At 37.6% G+C, this 24,392-nt stretch overlaps 1 protein-coding gene across 14 annotated transcripts in view; it reads right to left on the reverse strand.

Annotated features, from left to right (window-relative positions):
- LOC121863243 (protein RFT1 homolog) overlaps positions 1 to 24,392 on the reverse strand; it is a 71,872-nt gene that overhangs the window by 6,854 nt on the left and 40,626 nt on the right. For 13 of the 14 annotated variants that reach the window (XM_042361768.1, XM_042361766.1, XM_042361764.1 and 10 more), the window contains 5 exons: positions 23,792 to 23,911; positions 22,764 to 22,874; positions 19,934 to 20,073; positions 14,163 to 14,291; positions 10,687 to 10,807 (listed from right to left, as the gene is read on the reverse strand). In XM_042361768.1, the coding sequence (XP_042217702.1) occupies positions 10,687 to 10,807; positions 14,163 to 14,291; positions 19,934 to 20,073; positions 22,764 to 22,874; positions 23,792 to 23,911 (621 nt within the window). The remainder of the gene's footprint in view (positions 1 to 10,686; positions 10,808 to 14,162; positions 14,292 to 19,933; positions 20,074 to 22,763; positions 22,875 to 23,791; positions 23,912 to 24,392) is intronic. The other variant, XM_042361769.1, reaches the window with a different exon arrangement.

Here is a 24,392-nt window from a genome sequence, read left to right on the forward strand (position 1 = left end):
GGTTTTCAAGTACTTTTACTCCAATACAATTGAAAAAAAATCATTACTCATTACCTGACCCAATCAAACAAACAAAGAGTTTTAATGTCTGTGGCAGATTAATATTTTAATTAATTAATCAATAATTAACCATAATAAAAGAGTTGTGCTGGTGGAGAGTATGGTATGGGTGGGGCCGTGAAGGGTATGGTGTGGGTATGGGGGAGACACCACGCGGTCACATCCTAAGAGGTCTCATGAGGTGAGGTGAAGTCGGGTCAGGTCATGTGGTAGTGGCCATGACAGTGGACTTTCCCATTGATCTTCTTGTGTCCATTAGTACCTTGACTACCCACCTCACCTTGCCTACCCTCGTATCCCCCCTCCCTCATCAAATCTCCTCTCATCTCCCTCACTTTTCCATTAGACGTCAGTTGCTCTTTGCATGTACCTGTACCTAAAATGAATTTCAAAGAGGCTGTGATTCTAAAATGCTTTACATCTTAGATATAAAGTAGGTATCTATATATATGTATGAGACTGACTGACTGTTTAAATTTCTGCTTAAATGACTAAGTACCCCTCGCCAGCACCCGCCAGATGTTACGTGGTGCGAAAAATTCAGCCACTCATCAATAAGAATCGAAGAGTGATGTCACGACAGCCACACCCCACAGTGAGTCTTAATCAGACTCGGTCATTGTGGAGGCAACAATCATCCACAAACTGAAGGAGCTTGATAGCTACTTGGAATGCCCAGAGGATGGAATGGAGTTACTGAGGTCTTTCCCGACATTATGTGATTTATCTCTCAAGCTTAACACCCCACTACCTGCATCTACTGCTTGTGAGTGACTGTTTAGTCATGCTGGGCTTATTATTTAATATTTAATTAATTCATTACACCCCAGGGGGCGACAAGCCTAGTCACAAGACCATGCGGTCAGACACTAATACACTGGTACTCGTGTCTCGCAGGACATGTTATGACTTGTGATATGGGAGTAAGCACCCACCAAAGCATGGTAGCTTACAAGAATTAAATCTAAATTATTATGAATAAAAGACTCCCTGTGGTAGGAGGTCCCTCAGAGTGGGACAGTCAAGGCAGAGTTTACAGGAAGGGAAGTGCAGGTCATCCCCCACCTCAGATACATGGCAGATAGGTCTCTTAACGTAATGCAAGCAGAAACAACATTATGTCTGCGGACTATAAGTCTACGTCGACGATACTTGTGTGGATAAGGAAGAAAGTGGTTGTTGGGAGAAGAGTGGCTGAACGTATTCTTTTTTGGTAGGACATGCTGGGCATATATTTAGGCCTAAAAGATCTTGATTGGACAACTATAATTTTGAGAATCAGTTAATGATGAATCTTAATAGAAAGATTTTGAAATAAACATGTGTAATGCTGTTTCTTTTATTTTTATCTTTAGTTAACTATTTTGTTTTAATTTACTGTGGATTTATTTTAATATTTGAGACAAATAATTTTGTTGTTACTTTTTACTTTCAGCACTTGAGTGCTTTAAGAATGAGATACTGTTTTCCTTCTACTTGAGTACATTGACATTTGGATACTTTTACTTCTACTTGAGTAACATTTTGCCAATGTAACAATACTTTTACTTAAGTAACAAAATCCAGTACTTTTTACAACTCCGCCCATTTTAGCTGGGAGTATTTAAGAAAAAACTTTTGTGTGTATTTTCCTCCTGCAGCCATAGTTCTCTTAAAACAATACCGTATATACAGTACAGTGGTCCCTCGGTTTACGAACACAATTTGTTCCACAGAGTTGTTCATTAACCGAAAATTAAGTTAACCGAATCCATTATTTCAATGGGATATTGGGTAATTGGCTCCAGCTCACAGAAAAGCACATACAAAGTAAAGCCAAAAATGCATAGTAAAAAACACTCCTAAAATTCCCCTAAATTGCCCTTAAATCACGCGGTCAATTGAACCCACAGGGTACCGCGTTAAGTGAAAACCGCGTTAAGTGAACAACAGAACATATGGGATTAATTCCAATAGAGACTGGCCCGACCCCCAAACTCCACTTTTTGACGACACACAACTATGTTGTAGTAAACATTTTATCTTAACTTTATGATGGTATGCACACACAATTAATAATTAAGAGAAATATCAATAATATTAGGTTTTTTAACACTTGCATTAGTAGAAAAGATGGCTGGGCACACGGGGATGGGGGGTTGGTTCCGAGGCAGAGGGCAGATTATTGGCCCTCACCTGTATCACTTGTATCAATTGTATCACTATCCACCACAGAGGCTTGCAGGGCCTCTTTGTCAAACCCCTCAAAGGCCATATAAGTCCATATCCTCACTATAATTATCACTATCACTGACTTGGGCCGGCTGTGGTGGGTGGCGGGTGAAGAACTCGGTAATGTTTTGATGACTGGGCGACCTTGTGCGCATCGTGCCCGCGCCGCTTCCCGCGTATATGATGAAAAATTCCGCGTTAAGTGAAAGTTCAGCTCTGGCGAGGCACCGCGTATATGATAAAACGCGTTAAGTGAAACCGCGTTAGGCGGGGTAATACTGTATATATATATATATATATATATATATATATATATATATATATATATATATATATATATATATATATATATATATATATATATATATATGTTGTACCCCACTTAACGCGGTCAATAGAACCCAGAGGGTCCCGTGTTAAGTGAAATCCGCGTTAAGTGAACAACAGAACATATGGGATTAATTCCAATAGAAACCAGCCCGACCCCCAAACTCCACTTTTTGAAGACACATAACTATGTTGTAGTAAAAATAACATCTTAATTTTATGATGGTACATGCACACAATTAATACTTAAGAGAAATAGAGAAATACAGTCGCCAAGTTAATGTCCATTCAAATAATGGACTCAACTCCCTCCCCCTCTTCTCACACTACACTGCTGGCTCTTCCCTCTCTGAGAAATTTTTTGGGGAAAACCACTAAATTTTAATAAATAATACCTCAAACTAAAGTTAGGATAATACAATTGACATTGCTGGATTCCTTGTAAGACCAGGAATATTTTGAATATAAATGTCATATATTTTGCACAAAAGATAACATAGTTACTCAGAAAATTTTTTTATCTAAAATTTGTATGTCTAATGCAAAATATATGATGTTTATATTCAAAATGATCACCAAATTATAAGAATTCCAGCAATGTAAATTATATTCTGGCCGGGTAATTTGTATGAATTTTATGAGCTAAAACAGGCAGTCAGGCAGGGTGGAGGGTGGGGCAAATCTAAAAATAGCGTCTCGAGCCGGACACTCACCGCGTATATGATGAAAAAATCCGTGTTAAGTGAAAGTTCAGCTCTGGCGAGGCACCGCGTATATGATAAAACGCGTTAAGTGAAACCGCGTTAGGCGGGGTAATACTGTATATATATATATATATATATATATATATATATATATATATATATATATATATATATATATATATATATATATATATATATATATATATATATATATATATATATATATATATATATATATATATATATATATATATATATATATATATATATATATATATATATATATATATATATACACTAGAACTCTTAAATCACTACTGTAATGTGATGCAGGTGATTAATTTTTATCTCTTGTGTAAAATATATGATGTTTATATTCAAATTACTTGCCGTCTTGCAAGGATTCCAGCAATGCAAATTATATTGTCCTAACTTTAGTCTGTGATATTATATAAGATAAAAACTGTAAGCCTAAAACCCTGGCTGGGCAGATGGGGGAGAGGGAGGGAGCAGAAGTGAGGTGATAAGTTTGACAGTTGGCGCCGAAGGTCTAATGTGTGTTTATTTATCAGTCCTTAAGAGTGACTAAGCTTTTCTATTATAAAATGCCACTGAAATGACCTAGGAGAATATACTTTACATTGCTGGGATTCCTGTAAGATAGTGATTAATTTGAATATAAACAAGCTAAAATTTGCACTAGACAAAATTTTTAGTACCGTAATCATTTATTGCATGTACAGTACAGGTTTGCACTTAGATCATTTGTTTCTTTTACATATCTTTTAGTATGGTGTGTGCATGTAGATGAATGAAAATAAATGGAGAAATTTTTGTAAATCTACCCAAAAATACAGTTAGAAAACTGTACATTACTAAAATGTACTAAACTAACGTACTAAAATTTTTATCTCTTGTGCAAAATATATGACGTTTATATTCAAATTATTCACTGTCTTGCAAGGATTCCAGCAATGCAAATTATATTCTCCTAACTTTAGTCTGTGATATTATAATATGAGATAAAAACTTAAAGCCTACTGTATAACCACCAAACCCTGGCTGGGAGGGGTGAGGGTGGGAGGAAGGGGAGGTGACAGTGACATGTTTGACAGTTGGCGCTGAAGGTCTAGTAAAGTATTTATTTGTTTATTTATGTCCGTTAGATTGAGTTTTTGTTTTTTGCTTATAAAATGTCATAGAAGTGACCGGGGAGAATATAATTTACATTGCTGGATTTCTTATAAGATAGTGATTGATTTGTATGTAAACATGCTTTAGTTTGCACAAAAATTTTAGTAATCATTTTGTCCATTATTTTGATTCCATGTACTTTACAGCTTTGCCCTTAGGACAGTGTGTGCATGTAAATCGAGTTTCAATAAATGAATAAAGTTACATAATCGAGCCAAAAATATTAGTTGAAAACTTTATATAGACAGAGCTTGGATGGCTATATTTTAGAATGACCAATAATTTTAACATGGAAAATGCAAAAATATTCAAGAACACAACCTTCTTGATATTTACTCCACTGGAAACGAATGTAAACATAGAACAGATTACTGTATTGGCGGACTAGCCGATCAGCTGATGCTCACAACTGTTTGTCGTAAGGATTTCGTTAACCGAATTGAAGATCCTTATGGGAGCTAATTCGTAAACCAAAATTTCGTTAATCGATCCATTTGTTAACCGAGGGACCACTGTACCAGTATATGTGAGGAATAAATAAAAATATTACCAATATATAAGTTACTACAAAAAATACTGTATTGCCAAACCAGTAAATAAAAGCCAAACAAAAGTTTAACACAGTTGCCATTTTCAAATACATCTGTACTCCCTGTTCACCATAGCAATGGAGATGCCACCTCCACCGATTCCCTAGCAATGCTCCTCTCCCCCCACCAACTGCTGGGCCATCCTCCAGCTCCCCCACTGAGACAGCTAACTCATGTGCAAAGAAATGTATATTCTCTTCATGTGTTTGCCATTAGGACAACTATTTCTTTCACTTTTTCACAATATGTAAGTCGGATGGTATGTGCATGTAAATGAGTAAAATAAATGAAGAAAGTTGTGTACCTGAAAATATGAGTTGAAAAACAACCATAACACCTCACAGCTTGGCTGGATACAGTGGTTACAGTGATGAGTCTTACCTGGCAACAATGCCACCAATAATGTTAACATGTAAATGTGAAAAGAAAGTTTTTTGTAAATCTTCACTTGTATCAGGTATTTGAAAATTGAAAAATAAATGTTGCAGGTATGGCATTACATAATAGAGTGTAATGCTAGTAAGAGTTCAGAAATGGTTACTGCTTAGCTACCTCTGAAGAGATAATCGTCTTAGGTTATCATCAGTACAGTAGTTATAAATCAATCTTTTATATTTACAATAATTATTTTTCAATTACAGTAAGATCTTGTATTTTGCGAGTAACATAGACTGGAAAATTTGTGCCAAATTCAAATTCGCCAAATGCAAATACATAAACTAATGGGAAAAATAACAATATAGACTGGCCACTCTACATCAACCTCTGATTTTCCCATTTATAACCTCCAAATGATACAAATTCTGCCTTTATTGACCTGATTGTGCTTTCCGGAAAACCAGTAATCTTTCTTATCTCACTAGTTTTTAGGCCTTCCTCAAGTAACTTAAACACACGCTGCTTATCCCGCTTCTCCTTTTCCTTATTTGGCCGCTTAGGTGGGTCTGTCCCACCCCCACCAGCACCAGTAGGACCCCCAGTAGAGGTAGAGGCCATTATCTTGACTCGACAGGTGGTAGCACCACCCAAAAATGCACACAATAGCAGCCCGGGCGGTCGCTAGAATGGCGCGGGCTACAACGAGATAGTTGCATTCTTGTAAACGTCTTTTACTTTCACCACTGGCAATTCAATCACCAGAACACTTCTTGGAAACATTCTTCTTACCTTCTCTTTCCATATTCATCGCTAACACAAAAAAATTGGAAAAAACAGCAAAAATCACGGAGCAATCGACAGAAACCGCACGATTCAACCACGTGGTGTAAATAGAGCGCTGGTGTAAACCGTTATTAGTATTCACTGCGAAACATTCTCTTTACTTATTCTTTTTATACAGAATTTATGGGTAACGCCTAAATTTGCAAAAAAAAAAGAACGAAATTTACAGAGTACCTCTCAAAAAACACTTCACAAACAAAAGACATGAATCAATTGAACATATGATGTCGAACATGAACTGTAAACATTGCATAACCCAGCGCCACGCTTAAAACAATGCTGGATCTCGCGAAATTCACGATATTTTACGCCAAATATAAGACTTGGTTACATTAGGTAGTGCTCGCGAAATGAAATCGCGCGAAATATGAGATCTTACTGTAATTAAAAATAATAATAATGTGTTCAAGCAAACAATAACATATTTTAAATTTTGTAATTGGATTAGGTAGAATTTAGCCTGCTGGAGAGAGCGACTGGGGGATTCATTAGCTTACGGGAGACCACAACTTCACGTATAAGATGCAGGCTGATTTTTTTAGCCATCTTTCAAACAAAAAAGTGTGTCTTATATGCAGTAAAATACGTACTATCATCTTATATGCAGTTTGTTCTATTTTCAGAGATTTCATTACATTTTCTAAAATGAAATTAATTAACATTATGTACTTTAATTATCTCTCATTCCTTTCTTCACTGTCTTTCATTAACTTTTCATCTTTGTCTCTCTCTCACTGTTTCCTTTATTCATTGAATTCCTCCCTCTTCCCATAAAAAAATAAATATATAAATTAAATAAAAATAATAATAATCACTCCAGTATATTTTCCTCTGCAAGACAGTAGTTGAAAAAAGCAGATGTGTGTGAAAGGAGGTACTTGTGGTCATTACATACTGCACTCATCTCTTGTTTGTTGCTGTGCTTCAGCAACTAAGGCCTTTAAGTATGTAACCAGGTTATTAATTATGCTAATAATCAACACTTAACAATTATGTGAGAACTCTGTGGTTCTCTTGTCTCCAGACTGGCTGTCATCATATGGGACTCTGTTGCCATGATGCCATTTATTGGCTGACTATCATTCATATGGAAAGCTATATATTCCACATTGTGCTGGAACAATGACTGAACCATTTTATATTTTTTAATATTTCTGAAATGAATGGTTCACCTCACTCAAGAATAATTTTAATTTTGAAATAAAATACAAGAAATACTGTACACAGTTTATACCATAACAAGGGGGCCATTATACTGGGAAAAGTGGATTAGTTGATGGTGGTGACAAGTTCAAGCACAAAGCACAACTGAATAATACATTACCCCGATCCCTTGCCCTGTCCTATACCCTGACCCCTTGCCTTGTACTGACAGTACACCATATGTGGTTCATGCCTGATTTACAAGGTGTACACTTTGATTACCACTGGCAGTCAGTGAAATTATTATGGGTAGACGGGACCTATCTTGAATCATCAACTAGGGTTGTCTGACATGTGGACAAATGTCCAGTCAACATCAGATTGTTTCATACCTCCTGGTATGTTGAGTTTGACTGGCTTTATGACATTGCTACAAATGCCATAAAATAAATAGTTGCTTGTAATAAATTAAGTTTTATCTAGATGTGCCACACTTATTCTACTATTATACTGACTTCTGGTTTATATTGTTTCTGGTACTAACTATTACAGTAGAACGTCGATTTAACGCGTCCAAGAGAGGTCGCTTTAAACAGAACTCGCACTAAATCGAAGTGTTGTTTCAATGGAATAATTTAGTTTGGTACTTGAGTGAAACACAAAATACTAAAAAGACCTTGAGTCTACCCAGATGCACCTCAGCCCATCTCCTAGAATAAACAAAACATTGCTTTTTGTAGTACTGTATTATGTTAAAACAAACACTCATAAATCAACACAGCTAAAATTAAGGGATGTGAAATGGTCTGTTTACTGGCTGGGAAGATAGGGGGAAGGGAGGGAGGTGAGGTGATATGTTTGACAGTTGATGCCAAGGTCTAGTGCTTATTTATTTATCTGTCCTCAAAAGTGAGTTTAAGTTTTTATCTTATAAAATGTCGCTGAACTGACATGGGAGAATATATTAAACACTGCTGGAATTCTTATAAGATAGTAATTAATTTGAATATAAAATGCTACAGCTCGCATTAGACATACAAATTTTAGTTCTAATTTAAGAATTTTATTACAGAGCAAAATTTTTTTATCTCCTGTGCAAAATATTTGACGTATATATTCAAATTATTCGCTGTCTTGCAAGGATTCGTGCAATACAAATTATATTCTAACTTTAGTCTGTGACATTATATAAGATAAATAACTTAAGGGAGGGAAAGTGACAGTGACATGTTTGACAGTTGGCACCGAAGGTCTAGTGAAGTATTTACACTCAACCCTCGCTTTACGCGGTCCCACTTTACGCGTTTCCACGTTTACGCGGTACCCTGCCGAACACGGAATGCTCACTTTCCGCGGTGTGTGTACCCTTTTACGCGGAGAGCGGCGCGAGCAGGGTGCGCACAAGGTCGCCCAGTCATCAAAACATTACTGAGTTCTTCATCCGCCACCCACCACAGCCGGCCCAAGTCAGTGAAAGTGATAATGATAGTGAGGATATGGACTTATATGGACTTTGAGGGGTTTGACAAAGAGGCCCTGTAAGCCTCTGTGGTGGATAGTGATACAATTGATACAAGTGATACAGGTGAGGGCCAATAATCTGACCTCTGCCTCGGAACCAACCCCCCATCCCCGTGTGCCCAGCCATCTTTTCTACTAATGTAAGTGTTAAAAAACCTAATATTATTGATATTTCTCTTAATTATTAATTGTGTGTGCATACCATCATAAAATTAAGAAGTTATTTTTACTACAACGTAGGTATTGTGTCTGAAAAAGTGGAGTTTGGGGGTCGGCCCGGTCTCTATTTCAATTAATCCCTTATGTTATGTTGTTCACTTTACGCGGGCCGCCGTGGGTTCAATTGATTGCGTAAAGTGAGGGTTCACTGTATTTGTTTATTTATGTCCTTGAGCTTGAGTTTATGTTTTTTCCTTATAAAATGTCACAAAAGTGACCGGGGAGAATATAATTTATATTGCTGGAATGCTTATAAGATAGTGATTAATTTGAATATAAACATGCTATAGTTTGCACTCGACAAAAATTTTAGTAATCATTTAGTACATTATTTTGAGTACATGTACAATACAGCTTCGCCCTCAGGACAGTGCAGCGTGCCCAGAAAAACATTAGGTGCAAAATTTTAAATATGATGCACCAGATTGACTCACGCAAAATAGGAAAGATTCGCTTTAAATTAAAACATTGTCCTTAATTGTGGGTGTCGCTTTAAATCAATAATCTTAAATTGAATCGCTTTAAATTGACATTCTACTGTACATAACATGAATAATGAATACAGGTATCAAGTAAATAGAGCTTTCTATATATTGTACCATACTGTACCTAATAAATGTCAATGTTGGAATTTTTTTTTTGTTCAAGGGTAGTAAATTTTAAATTCTACTGGAAATACTAAAGGACTTTACTAGAAATAACCATCTGATAGCTTTGTTTGGAGCTGTATATCTCCATGGTTTATGTACACCACATACTGTACCTGTATTGTTTATATGCATGTTGAATTGTATGCCTGCATAGTCTATATACTGCACATGCCAAACCAATTGTAAACCTCAATGACAATTTTACTGAATAAGTATTATTATTATTATTATTATTATTATTATTATTATTATTATTATTATTATTATTATTATTGTCTTGATAAAAGTGATGAATTTGCATCCCTGGAATGTCTAGTAGTATGGATCTTACATGTTACTCATTACAGTAAGGAGTTTTAAGTCACAGAATGAGAATCAAAACTCTAATCCTTCATCAATTCCCTTGCTGACATTCCCTTGTTCTAACTTTACAGTTAAAAGTTTTAATTTCTCATGATTATACTTAGTGATCAAGTTCATAATGGACCTGAAGATTGTCTGGATCTTCCTCCTATATGATGTAGGCAGATACTGTACTTAGCTCTTAAACTTTAAGGATTAAGATTAGTACAACCATTCATCAAGCAAAATTAGCAGCAGTGAGTTTAGAATTTGGTCTCTAATCTACAGGTTTCAGATTCTTACACTCATCTTTCTGGAAATACAAAAGCACTGATTGCATGACATCATAATTGCTTTTGTACATGCTATATGTGATAGCTTGTAACACATGAGTAGCGTGGCTTTAAGTTCAACTGTCAAAATAAAAGTTATTTATTTAATTTATAAATACCTATTCATCACATAAAGTCATACATTTAAAATATGCAACACAGATAAGCTTACCTCAGAAATTGTTGTGAAAACCAGGGCAAAAGAAAACAGCATGATGATTCTTGGAGTTATGTATACAGAACTAAGTGGCTGGTACTCGCTCCCTTGGTATTGTTTGTGAATGAACCAACAGCTGTAAAGAAATGAACACCTGTACAGTGGCCCCTCAATTAACGAAATTTTGGTTAACGAATTACCTCCCATAATGATTTTCAGTTCCATTAACGAACAAAACTTCGATTAACGACAGCCTTATGAGAAACAAGCTTTGTTGTGCGCATCAGCTGATCGGCTAGTCCGCCCATACAGTAATTAGTTCTATGTTTACATTCGTTTCCAGTGGAGTAAATATCAAGAAAGTTGTGCTCTTGAATATTTTTGCATTTTTTATATTAAAATTATTGGTCATTCTAAAATTTAGTTAACATATTGATAATATATACAGTACAGGGAACTAGTTTTTTGTGCGCCCATCAGCCGATTGACTCACCCGCCAAAACTTCTCTGTTTAGCTTTGTTTACAGTGGAGGAAACATCCGAGTTTGTTGGTCTCTTGAATATTTTTTACATTTTTGCATTAAAATTATTGGTCATTATGAAATTTAGTTAACATATTGCAGTGTTGATTTAAATAAAATAATCTTTAATTACAGGTAGTGAATTAAAAATTTATTGGTGAAATTACTGTGTCAACCATGGGTCCAAAAAAAGCTAGAAAGGCAATTTCAATTAAAATGAAACAGGAAATTATTAAGAAACATGAAGAAGGTATTAGAACCAATGTACCGAGTAAAAAATATGGCAGGTCGGCATCAACTGTGTCTACAATTATTGCGTAGAAAGACAAATTTAAAGCAGTGAAAGTGAGAGATAATTCTACCAAAGTGTTTAAAGGTAGATCACTAATTGCAGAAACAGAGAGGTTACTTCTTATTTGGATTAAAGAAAAAGAAATGAAAGGAGATTCCATTTCTACTGAATTCATTTTTTGAAAGAGCCAGGAAAATTTATGAATATTTGAAGGAAGATCAACCTAGTTCTTCTGACACTGTGTTTGAAGACTTTAAGGCCAGCAAGGGCTGATTCGATAAGTTTAAGAAAAGAACTGCCATTTATAATGTTGTTCGGCATGGTGAAGCTGCCAGTGCGGATAAAGAAGGAGCTGAAATTTTTTTTAGCAGAATTCAAGAAACTGATGGATGAAGAGGATTAAATTCCATAGCAAGTTTTCAATGTGGATGAAACTGGGCTGTTCTGGAAGAAAATGCCCAAAAGGACATTCATCACCAGAGATGAAGTTGCTTTACTGGGGCATAAACCCATGAAGGACCATCTCACTCTATTGCTTGGTGCCAATGCTTCAGGGGATTTCAAATTGAAGCCTATGCTCGTACAGTGGGGTATGCTATAACGAACGGATTCTACTACGAATATTCCTATAACGAACGGTTTTACCTATAAAATTGAGAATGCTATAACGAACGAAACTCCTACAACGAACATTATTTAATTTTTTTTTCTTTCTAATTTATTGTTTTTTTATTACAAATATTAATGATATTCTTTATTTCAGGGGTTTAGATGCATCTTTATGCACTTTTTTACAATTTTTACAATTTTATATTATATTTTTCAGTGTTAAGTGGTTGTATTTGGGGGCCTGGAACGGATTAATCCTATAACGAACGAATGCTATAACGAACAAGGTTCTAGAACCAATTAGATTCGTTATAGCATACCCCACTGTATAACACTCCGAGAACCCCAGGGTGTTCAAGCAACAAAAGGTGGTAAGAGGACAACTTGGGGTTTATTGGAAGTCGAACCGCAAGGCACGGGTAACTAGACAGCTCTTTAATGAATGGCCAGTTGAGGTGTTTTGCCCTACTATGAAGAGTTATCTCACAACCAGTAAACTTCCTTTAAAAGCTCTTCTCCTTCTGGATAATGCCTTTGGTCATGACCCTGAACTTGCCAGCACTTTGGAGGCTAGATTTGACTTTGTCAAAGTTTTGTTTTTGCTTCCCAACACTACAACAACTATGCAGCCAATGGACCAAAATGTAATCAGCAACTTCAAGAAGCTGTTTATGAAGATGATGTTTAGGTGTCATCAGGCAACTACCACTGATCCTGATCTATCACTGGCACAGTTCTGGAAGACGCAATACAACATCCGTGTCAGCATGGAAAGAAGTTTCTACTCGATGCCTGAATTCTGCATGGAAAGCACTGTGGCCATCAGCATTCCATGATTTTGAGGGATTTCAGGAAGAAGCAGAGTTGGACAAGGAGATTGTGTCCATTGGTCAGTCAATGGGACTCGAAGTGGAGGAGGAGGATGCTGAAGAGTTTGTGATGTCTCATGAGCAGGAACTTTCTCCTAAAGATTTGAAACAACTGGATGAGATGCTTAACAACAGACAGTGGTGAGGAGGAAAAGGAAAGTGATGACCAAATGTCTTCTTCAGACTTAAAAGATATTGTTCACCACTGGGAGATGTTTAGGAAACTGATTTCAAGGCACCCTGATGTGGAAACAACAGAACCTGTTGTGTGCCATGGAGGAAAAAGTGGTCTCCTTCTTCAAGAACCAGCTTATGATCAGGAGGGGAAATACCACACAACTAACACTTGACAGCTTCTTCTCTAAAAGGCAGCATGGGAAAGATGATTCCCCTCAGTGTTCCTCTCCAAAAAGGAGATATTTTCATGTTAGAGAATCTGTCAGTCCAATAGTTCCTAACATTATAATGGATGGTGACTCATCTTCCAAGAAGCATTAAAATGCTTCTCTTCTCCCTTCTCCTCCACCCCCACTTCCTTCTCTTCTCCCTTCTCCTCCTCCTCCACTTCCTTCTCTTCTCCCTTTTCCTCCTTCACCCCCACTTCTAATTCCCATCATCATCATCATCATCAACCAGCAACATTATACATACACATGTCAAAGTAAGTGTACAGTACTGTACTGTACTGTATTTTGTTTATACTTTGTATGTACTTTTTCTGTGAGTTGGAACCAATTACCCAATATCCCATTGAAATAATAGTTTCAGTTAACAAAATTTTCAGTAAACAACCAACTCTGTGGAACCAACTGTGTTCGTTAATCGAGGGACCACTGTACTGTAATATAAAATATGAGGAGAGAAATTGGTACATCCGTTATATAAGGATACACAAGTATCTAGGACATTTGAAGAGATTTGCAGGTGCAACAAATTTACTAGCTTTGTAGGGAATCTTTTTTAAGTACATTAAACTTAAGTTAATATTAGAGGCAATATGGGGAATTGCCTCTGTATGGTAAGCAGCTGTTGGTTGGCTAAGGCCTTTATCTAAGAAAGTGACTGACTGTGCATATCAATGTGCACTGAGATCAACTTCAGGTCTTAAAAGCCATTTATTAAATCAGTTCAGCCCGGTAGAGTTTCCTACACCTGATCAGATTACTCAAGTCCAAAAGAATAATAACACAAAAAAGTTACCTGTATGTTATACGAAGGCCCATATTTATGCAATTAGCAAGAACAAAACCAAGGGGACCAAATATCTGTGTAAAGATGACTGCTGTTCCAATGTAAGCAGCTGAGAACAATACCAAGAAATGGTTGTATCTGAAAAAAAAAAAAATATTAACACCATGATTACATTTCAGTTAATGGACAGTGAAAACCTACCAGTACCTTTTTTTTCTTTTTAAGATACCCAAACGTTTCAACTTGGACATCAAGACATCAATAAACAATGTGCTTAACTGAAAAATATCAATCAATCAATCAATCAGGGTATGTCTTTAATAATCCTCTCAGAATTTGCATCTCTCTGGGGATCCAGCTTTTAATATCGTGCATCCATCCCAGTTTCTGCTCACCTACCCTAAATTTTACCTAAAAATGTGATAATAATTATCAGATCAAGTGACGATTAGGCACCCTATTATATCACCAGATAAATAAACACCCAAACATTCACCTAAGCTAAGCTAAGCTCCCTCGGTAGTATTAAAGTGTTTAATCATCAGGAGAAATAAGCTGGGGTACCTTATCTTCGTGTGATCCCCATTATCCCATCAGCCCCAATTATCTGGACAAAGTACAATATCTTACTTTTCTTATTCTATAAATTTAAATTTTTTCACTTGTTGCTCAAACCAGTCTCAGTTCTACTCTATTTGTTTTCCATCAGCACAGTTTATAGCCTTCTCCTGTAATGTCATGCTTTGAAAGATTCTGACCTATATTATAGTGCTGACTACAGTACAGTACAGTACAATAAACCCTCGCTTTACGCGGTTTCACTTTACGCGTTTCCACGTTTACGCGGTACCCTGCCGAACACGGAATGCTCACTTTCCGCGGTGTGTGTACCCTTTTATGCGGAGAGCGGCTGGCGGTCCTCTTGCGCCACGCCATTTTTGGATCCAAACCTCCCGCCATCTCTCCCGCCATGTTGTGCAAGCGGCGCGAGTAGGTTGCGCAGTGTATGTCTTTGTTGCGTTATCGGTGACGTCATATGACGCATCGGACTGTGATTGGACAAAGCACCCTTACCTCCCTCCCCGCTAGCTGTGATTGGTTTAATGTACTATGACGTGCCCCGCCGCGGGAGCGTTCAAGCCCCTTGACCTACCTGCGTCAGTTACACCCCTCCCAGCTACACCGTGTATATCGGTATCCATTATTCCATAAGAATGGCTTCCACCGGACCACCACCACCACAAAGAAACCTTGCATTACCTGGACCCAGCCGCCCTAAGCCAAAGAAGACACGATGTTCCTTAAGCTACGAAATTAAATATAAGATCATACAAGAGTTGGAGAAAGGAACAAGACAGGTTGATCTCGCACTAACGAATCAACTATCAGGACAATTAAGAAAGATGCAGCCAAGATAAAGGAGCACATGAACATCACAAAGTCTACAGGTGCTTCTCAAGACGGAAAAATTACTTGTGAGCTACTTGGTTCGTCAGGCTGCAGTGTCACGAAAGATGGGAATTGCAGAGCCCAAACCCTTTAATGCTTCCTCTGGGTGGTTACAGAGGTTTAAGAAGAGGAACAAGATCACCAATATCAACATTGGTGGTGAAGAAGCTAGTGCTGACTGTGTTGCGGCTAGGGAATTTCCTCCGTTTTTACGTGAGATTATGGAGGAAGGACAGTACACCGACGACCAGGTGTTTAACATGGACGAATCTGGTCTGTTTTGGAAAAAGCTACCTTCCAAGACCTTCGTTGTGAAGAATGCCAGCAAGTGTCGGGGCCGGAAGTTGCAGAAGGAGCGCATCACCGTCCTGTTTACCACCAACGCCTCCGGTACTTGTAAGCTCAAGTTATCGGTGATCCACACAGCACGCAAGCCACACGCCTACAAGAGCATGGACATGACCAAGCTAAATGTCCACTGGCTGACCGCACGTAAGGCGTGGATGTTCTCTACTCTGTCCCTCTCCTGGTTTGATGACTGTTTCGTTCCTGACGTTAAGAAATTCTGTGAGCAACATAATGTTCCATTCAAGATTTTGTTGCTGCTTGACAACGCACCAGGACACTCGCCCCTACTGTTAGATCGTCACCCCAACGTAAAAGTGGTCTTCCTTCCTCCCAACACTACGTCTATAATACAGCCCATGGACCAAGAATTGATCTGTAATGTAAAAGCTGCATTCTCTGCCAAGAAATTCAAGCTCCTGAACGACTACACCAACACCAAGGAAGAGTTGCGTAACCTGAGTGACACCAACACCGATGGCAAGAGCGAAGACGACGAGGATCAACAGTTGGCAGAGCAAGAAGTACATGTGAGACAATTTTGGAGAACATTCAACGTCAAGAAAGCTGTGGACTTCTTGGTGGAGGCATGGGATCAGCTGTCTGTAGCAACTGTTCGTCACGCATGGAGACTTGTGTTGCAAGGTATTCCGGGTGTTAGGCAGCGTAAATCTGTGACTGGTGAGGTTCAGACTGTTGCAGTAGCAGTGGATCTTGCCAGAGAAGCTGCGCAGAGTGTTACAGCTGCAGGCTTCTCCGAGACCACCAACGACAACATCCTGGAGGTGATAAGGGATCCTGATGTGACTACCGACGAGATGGTAGATGTTGATGACATCAGTGAAGAGGCAGGTGGTGCGTCATCCCAAGAAGAACGCCAGTTATCCCATAGTAATGTAAGGGGTGCCATCGAGTGTATTGAGAAAGTCAAGCTCCTCCTTTCCTACGACCCTGACGCTAACAGGTATGAAATTTTCACTACCCAGCTGTTGCAGACTATGGAGCCCTACATCAAGGTTTATCACGACAACATAAACACCAGCCGTCAGCAAAGCATAACTGAGTTCTTCGCCCGCAACCCACCACAGCCAGCCCAAGCCAGTGATAGTGACAGAGACAGTGATGATGACTTTGAGGGATTTGTCAGGGAGGCACTAGTAAGTGTGGATGACAACGATGAAGTCTCACCTGAGGGCCAGTAGCCTGCCCTCTGCCTCGGAACCAGCCTCCATTCCTCTACGCCGACCCATCTCTTCTACTAACTTAAGTGTTAACCCCAACCTTGTTTTTTTCTAACCTAACCTTCAGTATATTATTCTCTTATTGATTGTTCCCTTCTATATTATGTGTGTGTGAATACCATCATAAAGCTAAGATGTTATTTTTAGTAAAACGTACGTATTGTGTCGGGAAAAAGTGGAGTTTGGGGGTAGGCCTGGTCTCTATTTCAATTAATCCCATATGTTATGTTGTTCACTTTACGTGTTTCTCACTTTACACGGGCCGACGAGGGTTCAATTAACCGCGTAAAGTGAGGGTTCACTGTATACATAAACCTTCGACCAGACGGGAACACTGAATCATTAACTGGCAACTGAGCCAGTATGAGAGGAGGACTGACTCCCGGCGTATTGCCCGTGTGGTAAAGTGTTAAGTTCCAATTCAAATAAAAAAAATCTGTTTAAGCCAGTAATAAAAAATAAAATTTATTAAAAAATTTGAAAAAGGTGTACAGTCAACCCTCACTTTACGCGGTTAATGTAACCCACAGGGCGCCGCGGAAAGTGAGGAACGCGTAAAGTGAATAACATAACATATGGGATTAATTGAAATAGAGTCCGGGCCGACCCCCAAACTCCACTTTTTGACGACACACAACTATGTTGTAGTAAAAATATTATCTTAACTTTATGATGGTATGCACACACAATTAATAATTAAGAGAAATATCAATAATATTAGGTTTTTTAACACTTACATTAGTAGAAAAGATGGCTGGGCACACGGGGATGGGGGGTTGGTTCCGAGGCAGAGGGCAGATTATTGGCCCTCACCTGTATCACTTGTATCAATTGTATCACTATCCACCACAGAGGCTTGCAGGGCCTCTTTGTCAAACCCCCCAAAGTTCATATAAGTCCATATCCTCACTATAATTATCACTATCACTGACTTGGGCCAGCTGTGGTGGGTGGCGGGTGAAGAACTGGTAATGTTTTGATGACTGGCCGACCTTGTGCGCACCATGTTCGCGCCGCTTACACAACATGGCGGATGGCGGGAGGTTTGGATCCAAAAATGGCGCGGCTCGCCAGCCGCTCTCCGCGTAATGGGGTACACGCACCGCGGAATGTGAGCATGTTAGGTTCCGGCAGGGCACCGCTTAAACGTGGAAACGCGGAATGTGGGACCGCGTAAAGTGAGGGTTGACTGTATTGTCAATTAGTTGTGACAGAATTTGGGTGTAATAATATTGTCAGTGATATGCAGCATAGTAAAGATAAGCTGATAAAGTTTCCTTAAGAAAAAAATGTGAACCCAACTTTAAACTTAGATGAAACAAAAAGGACATCTGATGTTAACAGATGGAAACTTGAGGAACCAATGTTAAGTCGTATACCCAGCAATGATCAGTTGACATAGGTGTCTAGGGTGCTGAACTGCATTCCAATGGCATAAAAGCTGGCAAGGCTTTTACATATTCTATCTGCAACTAAAAGCCTCCATCCAACATTTCAGCAGCAATGCGTACTCCTCATATTCAAGTTCAAATTCTATTTGCTGAAAATAGGTGTTACAATAAAAAGGCAATGTTTTTTGTAATTCTAATAATACGTAATGAATTTCTCTTGTCTTCTCTTTTTCTCTCTGGTTATAACTCTCTCCCAATTCCTACCAATCATTACAAGTTATCCTTCGGTAAGTGCCTTAAACTCACAAGAACAGTGTGTGTATGTATGATAAACTTAGATGAGGTCACTGAATGCAAGTACACTCTGCTATTCCCATATTATTACTGCTCTGGCTGACTCACAGGGAGCTCATTCTCATTGTTGACTGACTGACTCACCTTGCTTACCAAGCTCACATAAACTGACATGTTTGACCAGTGGTGCTAACATAAATTTTTGTTTTGCAGACATATATATGTACTGAAAACAGTATGTAAATTTTACTCTTTTAATTTGAATTTTGGGTTAATCCAACCCCTCTTCCCCCATTCAGTTGAAATCAAAAGTTTATGGTACAACACTTTCCAAAGAAATAACCAATATTGTACTGTACAGTATTGTTGTCTAAAATTATATGCAAGACTCAACTCTTGCATAAATTACATTATTCAGATTAGGACCAATGTGGTTAGAGAAAACTGTTTGCTTCAAATTACCAAAAGTGGTAGAGCCATAAAACAATGTATGGCTGAGTGGATATGCATGGCATCACATTAGACCCAATGCATTGGAAATATCAGTCCCTCATACTAACACACCATGAGGTACCCACTAGTCTTATGCAAAATGTTTAATCTTTGCAGTCAAACTTAATACAGTAATAACAAAGTGTCATATAACACTTCCTTCTCCCAGTTGATCCACTAGAAAAGCAGCAGAGAGCTCCCTAGAGGAGGTTCACATGGCTGGAGAGCACCAGAAAAATGTGAGGGTTAAAAGTATGGTTACCCCTCTGTACTGTAAATTTTTGGGATCAAGATTGAGGTTAAATCTTCCTTAGGATTTTAATATAGTGTATTTGAACATTTACTGGCTCTCAAAGCAAACACTGGGCTAGGAATCTGTAGCATTGCTTCAATCCTGGTTTCCAGGGCTGTGAGTTGCTCAGCAGCAATTTATACTTATCCAAGGAACAGTGACCTGTTGCTGGAACATATCAATCCTTCTGGTCATGGTAAATTGTACTTTTCTTGTTCATCAGTTTTCTGTAATTTCAGTCCTATCCAAAACCTAAAACGAATTTCAATTTATAACCTTGAAAGTTGTATATCATCCATGGCAGCAAAAGTGTAGGCTTCTGTGATACCATTCATGGCTAGGAAGATAACATAGAAGCACTGTGCTCTCATCAGTAGTGTCCCTCCCCCTTCACTCAGCTGACGACCACCATACAGCTGAAAGAGATGAAAAAATCTCTGAACTATAGTAATCCAGTCATTAATCTAACATCGATATAATGTTAGGTCGTTCAACAAGATCTTACTTACAAGCTTAGTTAACATAACACTTCTATAATTTTCATACATCATTTACCAGTCCTCTGTATTTACTCACTATCTTATAAATAAAACACTTGACCATCTATACTCTAAGCCCAAATCAGTATCTGTTAAAAATTAATTTGGATGATCTTGATTCATATGTGAAATTATCGTTCTGGTGAGCCAGAATCATTATCTGGGGTGTTGGTTATACAGCAATAATGCATGTCTTTCACTACCGTACTGTGTCCTGGGTTCAATCCTTGGCCCAGTGTAAGGTCTCATATTATACCCTCCCCCCTTAAACTATACCCACGTTGATTCTGGCATCTCCCAGAATCTATCCCTTCCTCCCAAATTCTACCCTCAGACAGTATGTGACTGACAAATACAGTCATACCTCTTGTAATGGAGCCTCGGCCAACGAATTTTTGTTTATCAGACATGAAAATAATATTAATTTAATAAATACTGTACTGTATAATAATAATTAAGGTTTCATAGCAAAAACAATTTACTATTTACATCCTCTAAGCCAATCACGTAATTTCTAAGTAACTGCACCTTTTTTCTAATGTTTAAGACATACTTTTGGAACATTTAATCATTATTTAGTCATTCTGTAAGAAAACAGTAGTACTGTATTTAAAGGAATTTATTTACCATTTTCATTAATTTTGCCATAAGCAAGAACCCATCTCCATAAGCACCATGTTATAATGGCCTCTTTTAACAGATATTTCACTTAGCAGACCATCCCCAAGAATGTAAATGTATCTTGTTCGTTATAAGAGGTACGATAGTATCCATTTCTCAGGATAAATATTGGGAACCCCACTAGCTTAAAAATACAGTGGAATGATATTACTTGTAGACAGAGGCTTTTTTTTATTTATTTTTTTTACTATCCAAGCATTTTGATGACTAAGGCAAGTACAGTACTAAAATGGTCAGTAGTTGTGTACTATTTTTTCTTGTTTGTGAACCGATTTGTGTTTTGGGGGTATGATATTGGGGTATTTATGTCATTGGGGAATTCAACCCTATTTTTCCCATGTTTTGCTATTCGAGATACGAAAATTCACGTAATTAATGGTTGCTTTTAAACCTAACCCATTTGTATCTCAAGGGATACCTGTAGTATTAATATTTCCTGATGGATTTCTTTCGAATTTGATCAGGAGCAAAATCTAAATGCCCAACGGTATATATACTTTATTTTTTATGTACAGTACTTAACAGTTACAAATGCCTTACCGATAGCTATGCCGCCATTACCACCCACCTAGCTTGTCAAAATGTTAAGGGTAACAGTCATGGTAGGAGAGATATACTAGAGCTGTACATAAGTGATGGCCTTTACAAATGAGGGTTGATGCCTGGGTTGTAAACCAGACTAAATGGTATACAGGTACACCACCGATTTTCCGGGAACTGATGGTCCGGCACCTCTTTTAATCCAAACAAATTTACGAAAGGGCACTTAACTTCCCTCCCTCCCTACCAGCCAGGGTGAAGGTAGTTTTAGGAAAAAAGTTTTTATCTTATCAAATGTAGCTGACTAGACTTAGCAGAATATAAATTGCATTGCTGGAATCCTTGTAAGATAGTGATTAATTTGAGTATTAATATCACATAGTTTGCACAAGAGATAAAAAATTTTAGTCCGGTGTAGTACATTTGTGTACAGGTTTTTCAACTCATATTTTCGGAAAGATATATGTAACTTTCTTCATTTATTTTTACTTATGTGCATGCACACCATTCTAAATATATATTGTGAAAAAAGTAAAAGAAATAATTATCCTAAGGGCAAACCTGTACTCTCAAATTTACTAAGTTAATTACTAAAAATTTTATGTCTAGTGCAAACTATGGGATGCTTGTACTTTAATTAATCACTATCTTACAAGAATACCAGCAATGCAAGTTATACACTGCAAAGTCAATTGAGTGACATTTTATAAGGGAAAAACTTAAACTTCCTCTATTTGATAACTACTCACTTCGTTATCTCCCCTCCCCGACAGCTGTCAACACCTCACCTCACCTCACCCTCCCCTTTCCTCCCCGTCAAGGTGAAGGTACCTGTAGTTTTAGGCTTAACGTTTCTATCTTATAAAATGTAGCTGACTAGACTTAGCAGAATATAACTTACATTGCTGGAATCCTTAAGATAGTGATAAATTTGAGTATAAGCATCACATAGTTTACACAAGAGATATTTTTTTTAGTCTAGTGTAGTAAATTTAGTACAAAGTGTGTACAGTAATGTTGCTCAAAATTATGACTTTTTCACATTTAATTTACATTAAATATTTGTTTAAGTTTCTAGCTGTCCATGGTGCTTTAGAGACACGGAAGGTGTATAATTAGTGGGTCAGAGGTGTATTGTTGAATTATTATTACCTGACCTCGGTTGGTCCGGCAAAAACGGATAATCCGGCAAGGCTTTGGAACCAAGGGTGCCGGAAAATCGGTGGTGGACCTGTATTATACATAGATCTCCTTAGACCAAAACCAAGTTGTAAATAAAGAGAAAAACACATTATTACAGTACTGACATAAATATTCATTCGATTAATGATATCCTTGTCACTTACCTCAAGTAGCAGACTTGAGTAGGACCAGCCAAATGTTAGGATGAAGATGCTAATGAGCAGCAGCGTGCGGATCAATGAAGTTAAAAATCTTACCACCTCTGCTATTCTTTCCTGACAAATAAATTTTTTTTTAAAAACTAACAACAAAATTCTATACTATAAAAAAAAATACAGAGTAAATACCATCCAATCATCAGCTCAGTGCACTACAGTATACAAAATACCTATACTGCAGTTTAATCCATGTAAAACCTGCTATTTCTACTGTAGAAGACCATAAAATAAACTGAAAACTGTGAAAAATACTTTGTAGACCAAAAAAATGCTGGAAAAAGATAGAACAGATTGAAAGATACATTAAGAGTGACGGGGTGGACATCTATGAATCAGCAGCATACATGAATGAGAGAAATGCCTGGTGGTGAGAGACGTTTTGGGTAAAACTTGCTACTAATGGATGATGTTGGCTTGTGTGAAGCATTAGGGGTAAACCAGATGGATATTTGGGAACTTGTTGAGGAAGGTTTAACCTTGATTTAGTTTCTGAGAGGTGTTGATAAAAGAAAAGCTTTACATAGGCCTAAATCACAGGATCTGGACATGTCACTTCATGAGTGGCTTAAACTAAAAATCATCAGAAATTGTCTGGTCCAATACTCATTCTAAAAGGTAAAGATTTTAAAACAAAAGGAAAATATTATAGTTTTGTGACTTCAATTTATTTCTTTGATTCTTCTGAACATATAATCTACTTTCCTGTGTATCTAAATAGGTACAGTATATGGTTAGTTTAATATAAAAGAAACAAACGAACTTTTAGAGGATACAGTATTGTACATCATAGTCATGATTCCAAGGTTTCTGGCATAATAATATTTACTATAAAGGTTTAGAGGTAATGCAGGTAGACAAAAACTATCAACATTCATCTATTAATCATATATTATACACTTCTAGCTAAAAAAAAAAAAAATAAATAACTAAATAAATAAATAAATAAAATACAAAAACATTATAAATTTCCGTACCTGATCCTCTTCATTTATTGGTTTTCCTCGATACACCATCTGAGCAAAGTACTTGTAAGCTGCTGTCTCAATACTTCTAAACACAAGGCGAGCAGCGAGAGATCCCAAATTATTCACCACCTGTATGAAATTTGAAGTACCTGTACATAAGCACTTCATTTATGCCATTCCTAACACTTTGTGGGGCAAAAACACACAGGCAAGAAAATTAGTTTAACTTGGGGCCTTGGCATGGTAAGTGACTGGTTCAGTGCCCCTAACAGCAGACAACACTTAAACCAACTCTACTAAGGATTCAGAATGCTACACCTAAAATATGGTTAAAACAGAAGTGAAAATGAAACTGAGATTAAATAGTGGTAGAGATCATATAGAAAGTACGGATGTGTGGATCACATTTTATAAATAAAGAGAATACTACTAGTACACAACTCCTGGCAGATCCTTTGTCAGTGGGTTTGTATTTAGTGGTAGGATATACTGTCTAAGAAGATTGTTTAATACTGCAAGCAGCTTCTCATCCCACTGAAACTGGGTTAAAACCTCCTGATCCAAAGGTTGTGTAAGACTTGGTATGCTTCAGGTCAAAATCTGAAAACTC

Source organism: Homarus americanus, unplaced genomic scaffold (genome assembly GCF_018991925.1).
Source record: "Homarus americanus isolate GMGI-L3 unplaced genomic scaffold, GMGI_Hamer_2.0 scaffold46197, whole genome shotgun sequence".
Lineage (NCBI taxonomy): Eukaryota > Metazoa > Arthropoda > Malacostraca > Decapoda > Nephropidae > Homarus > Homarus americanus.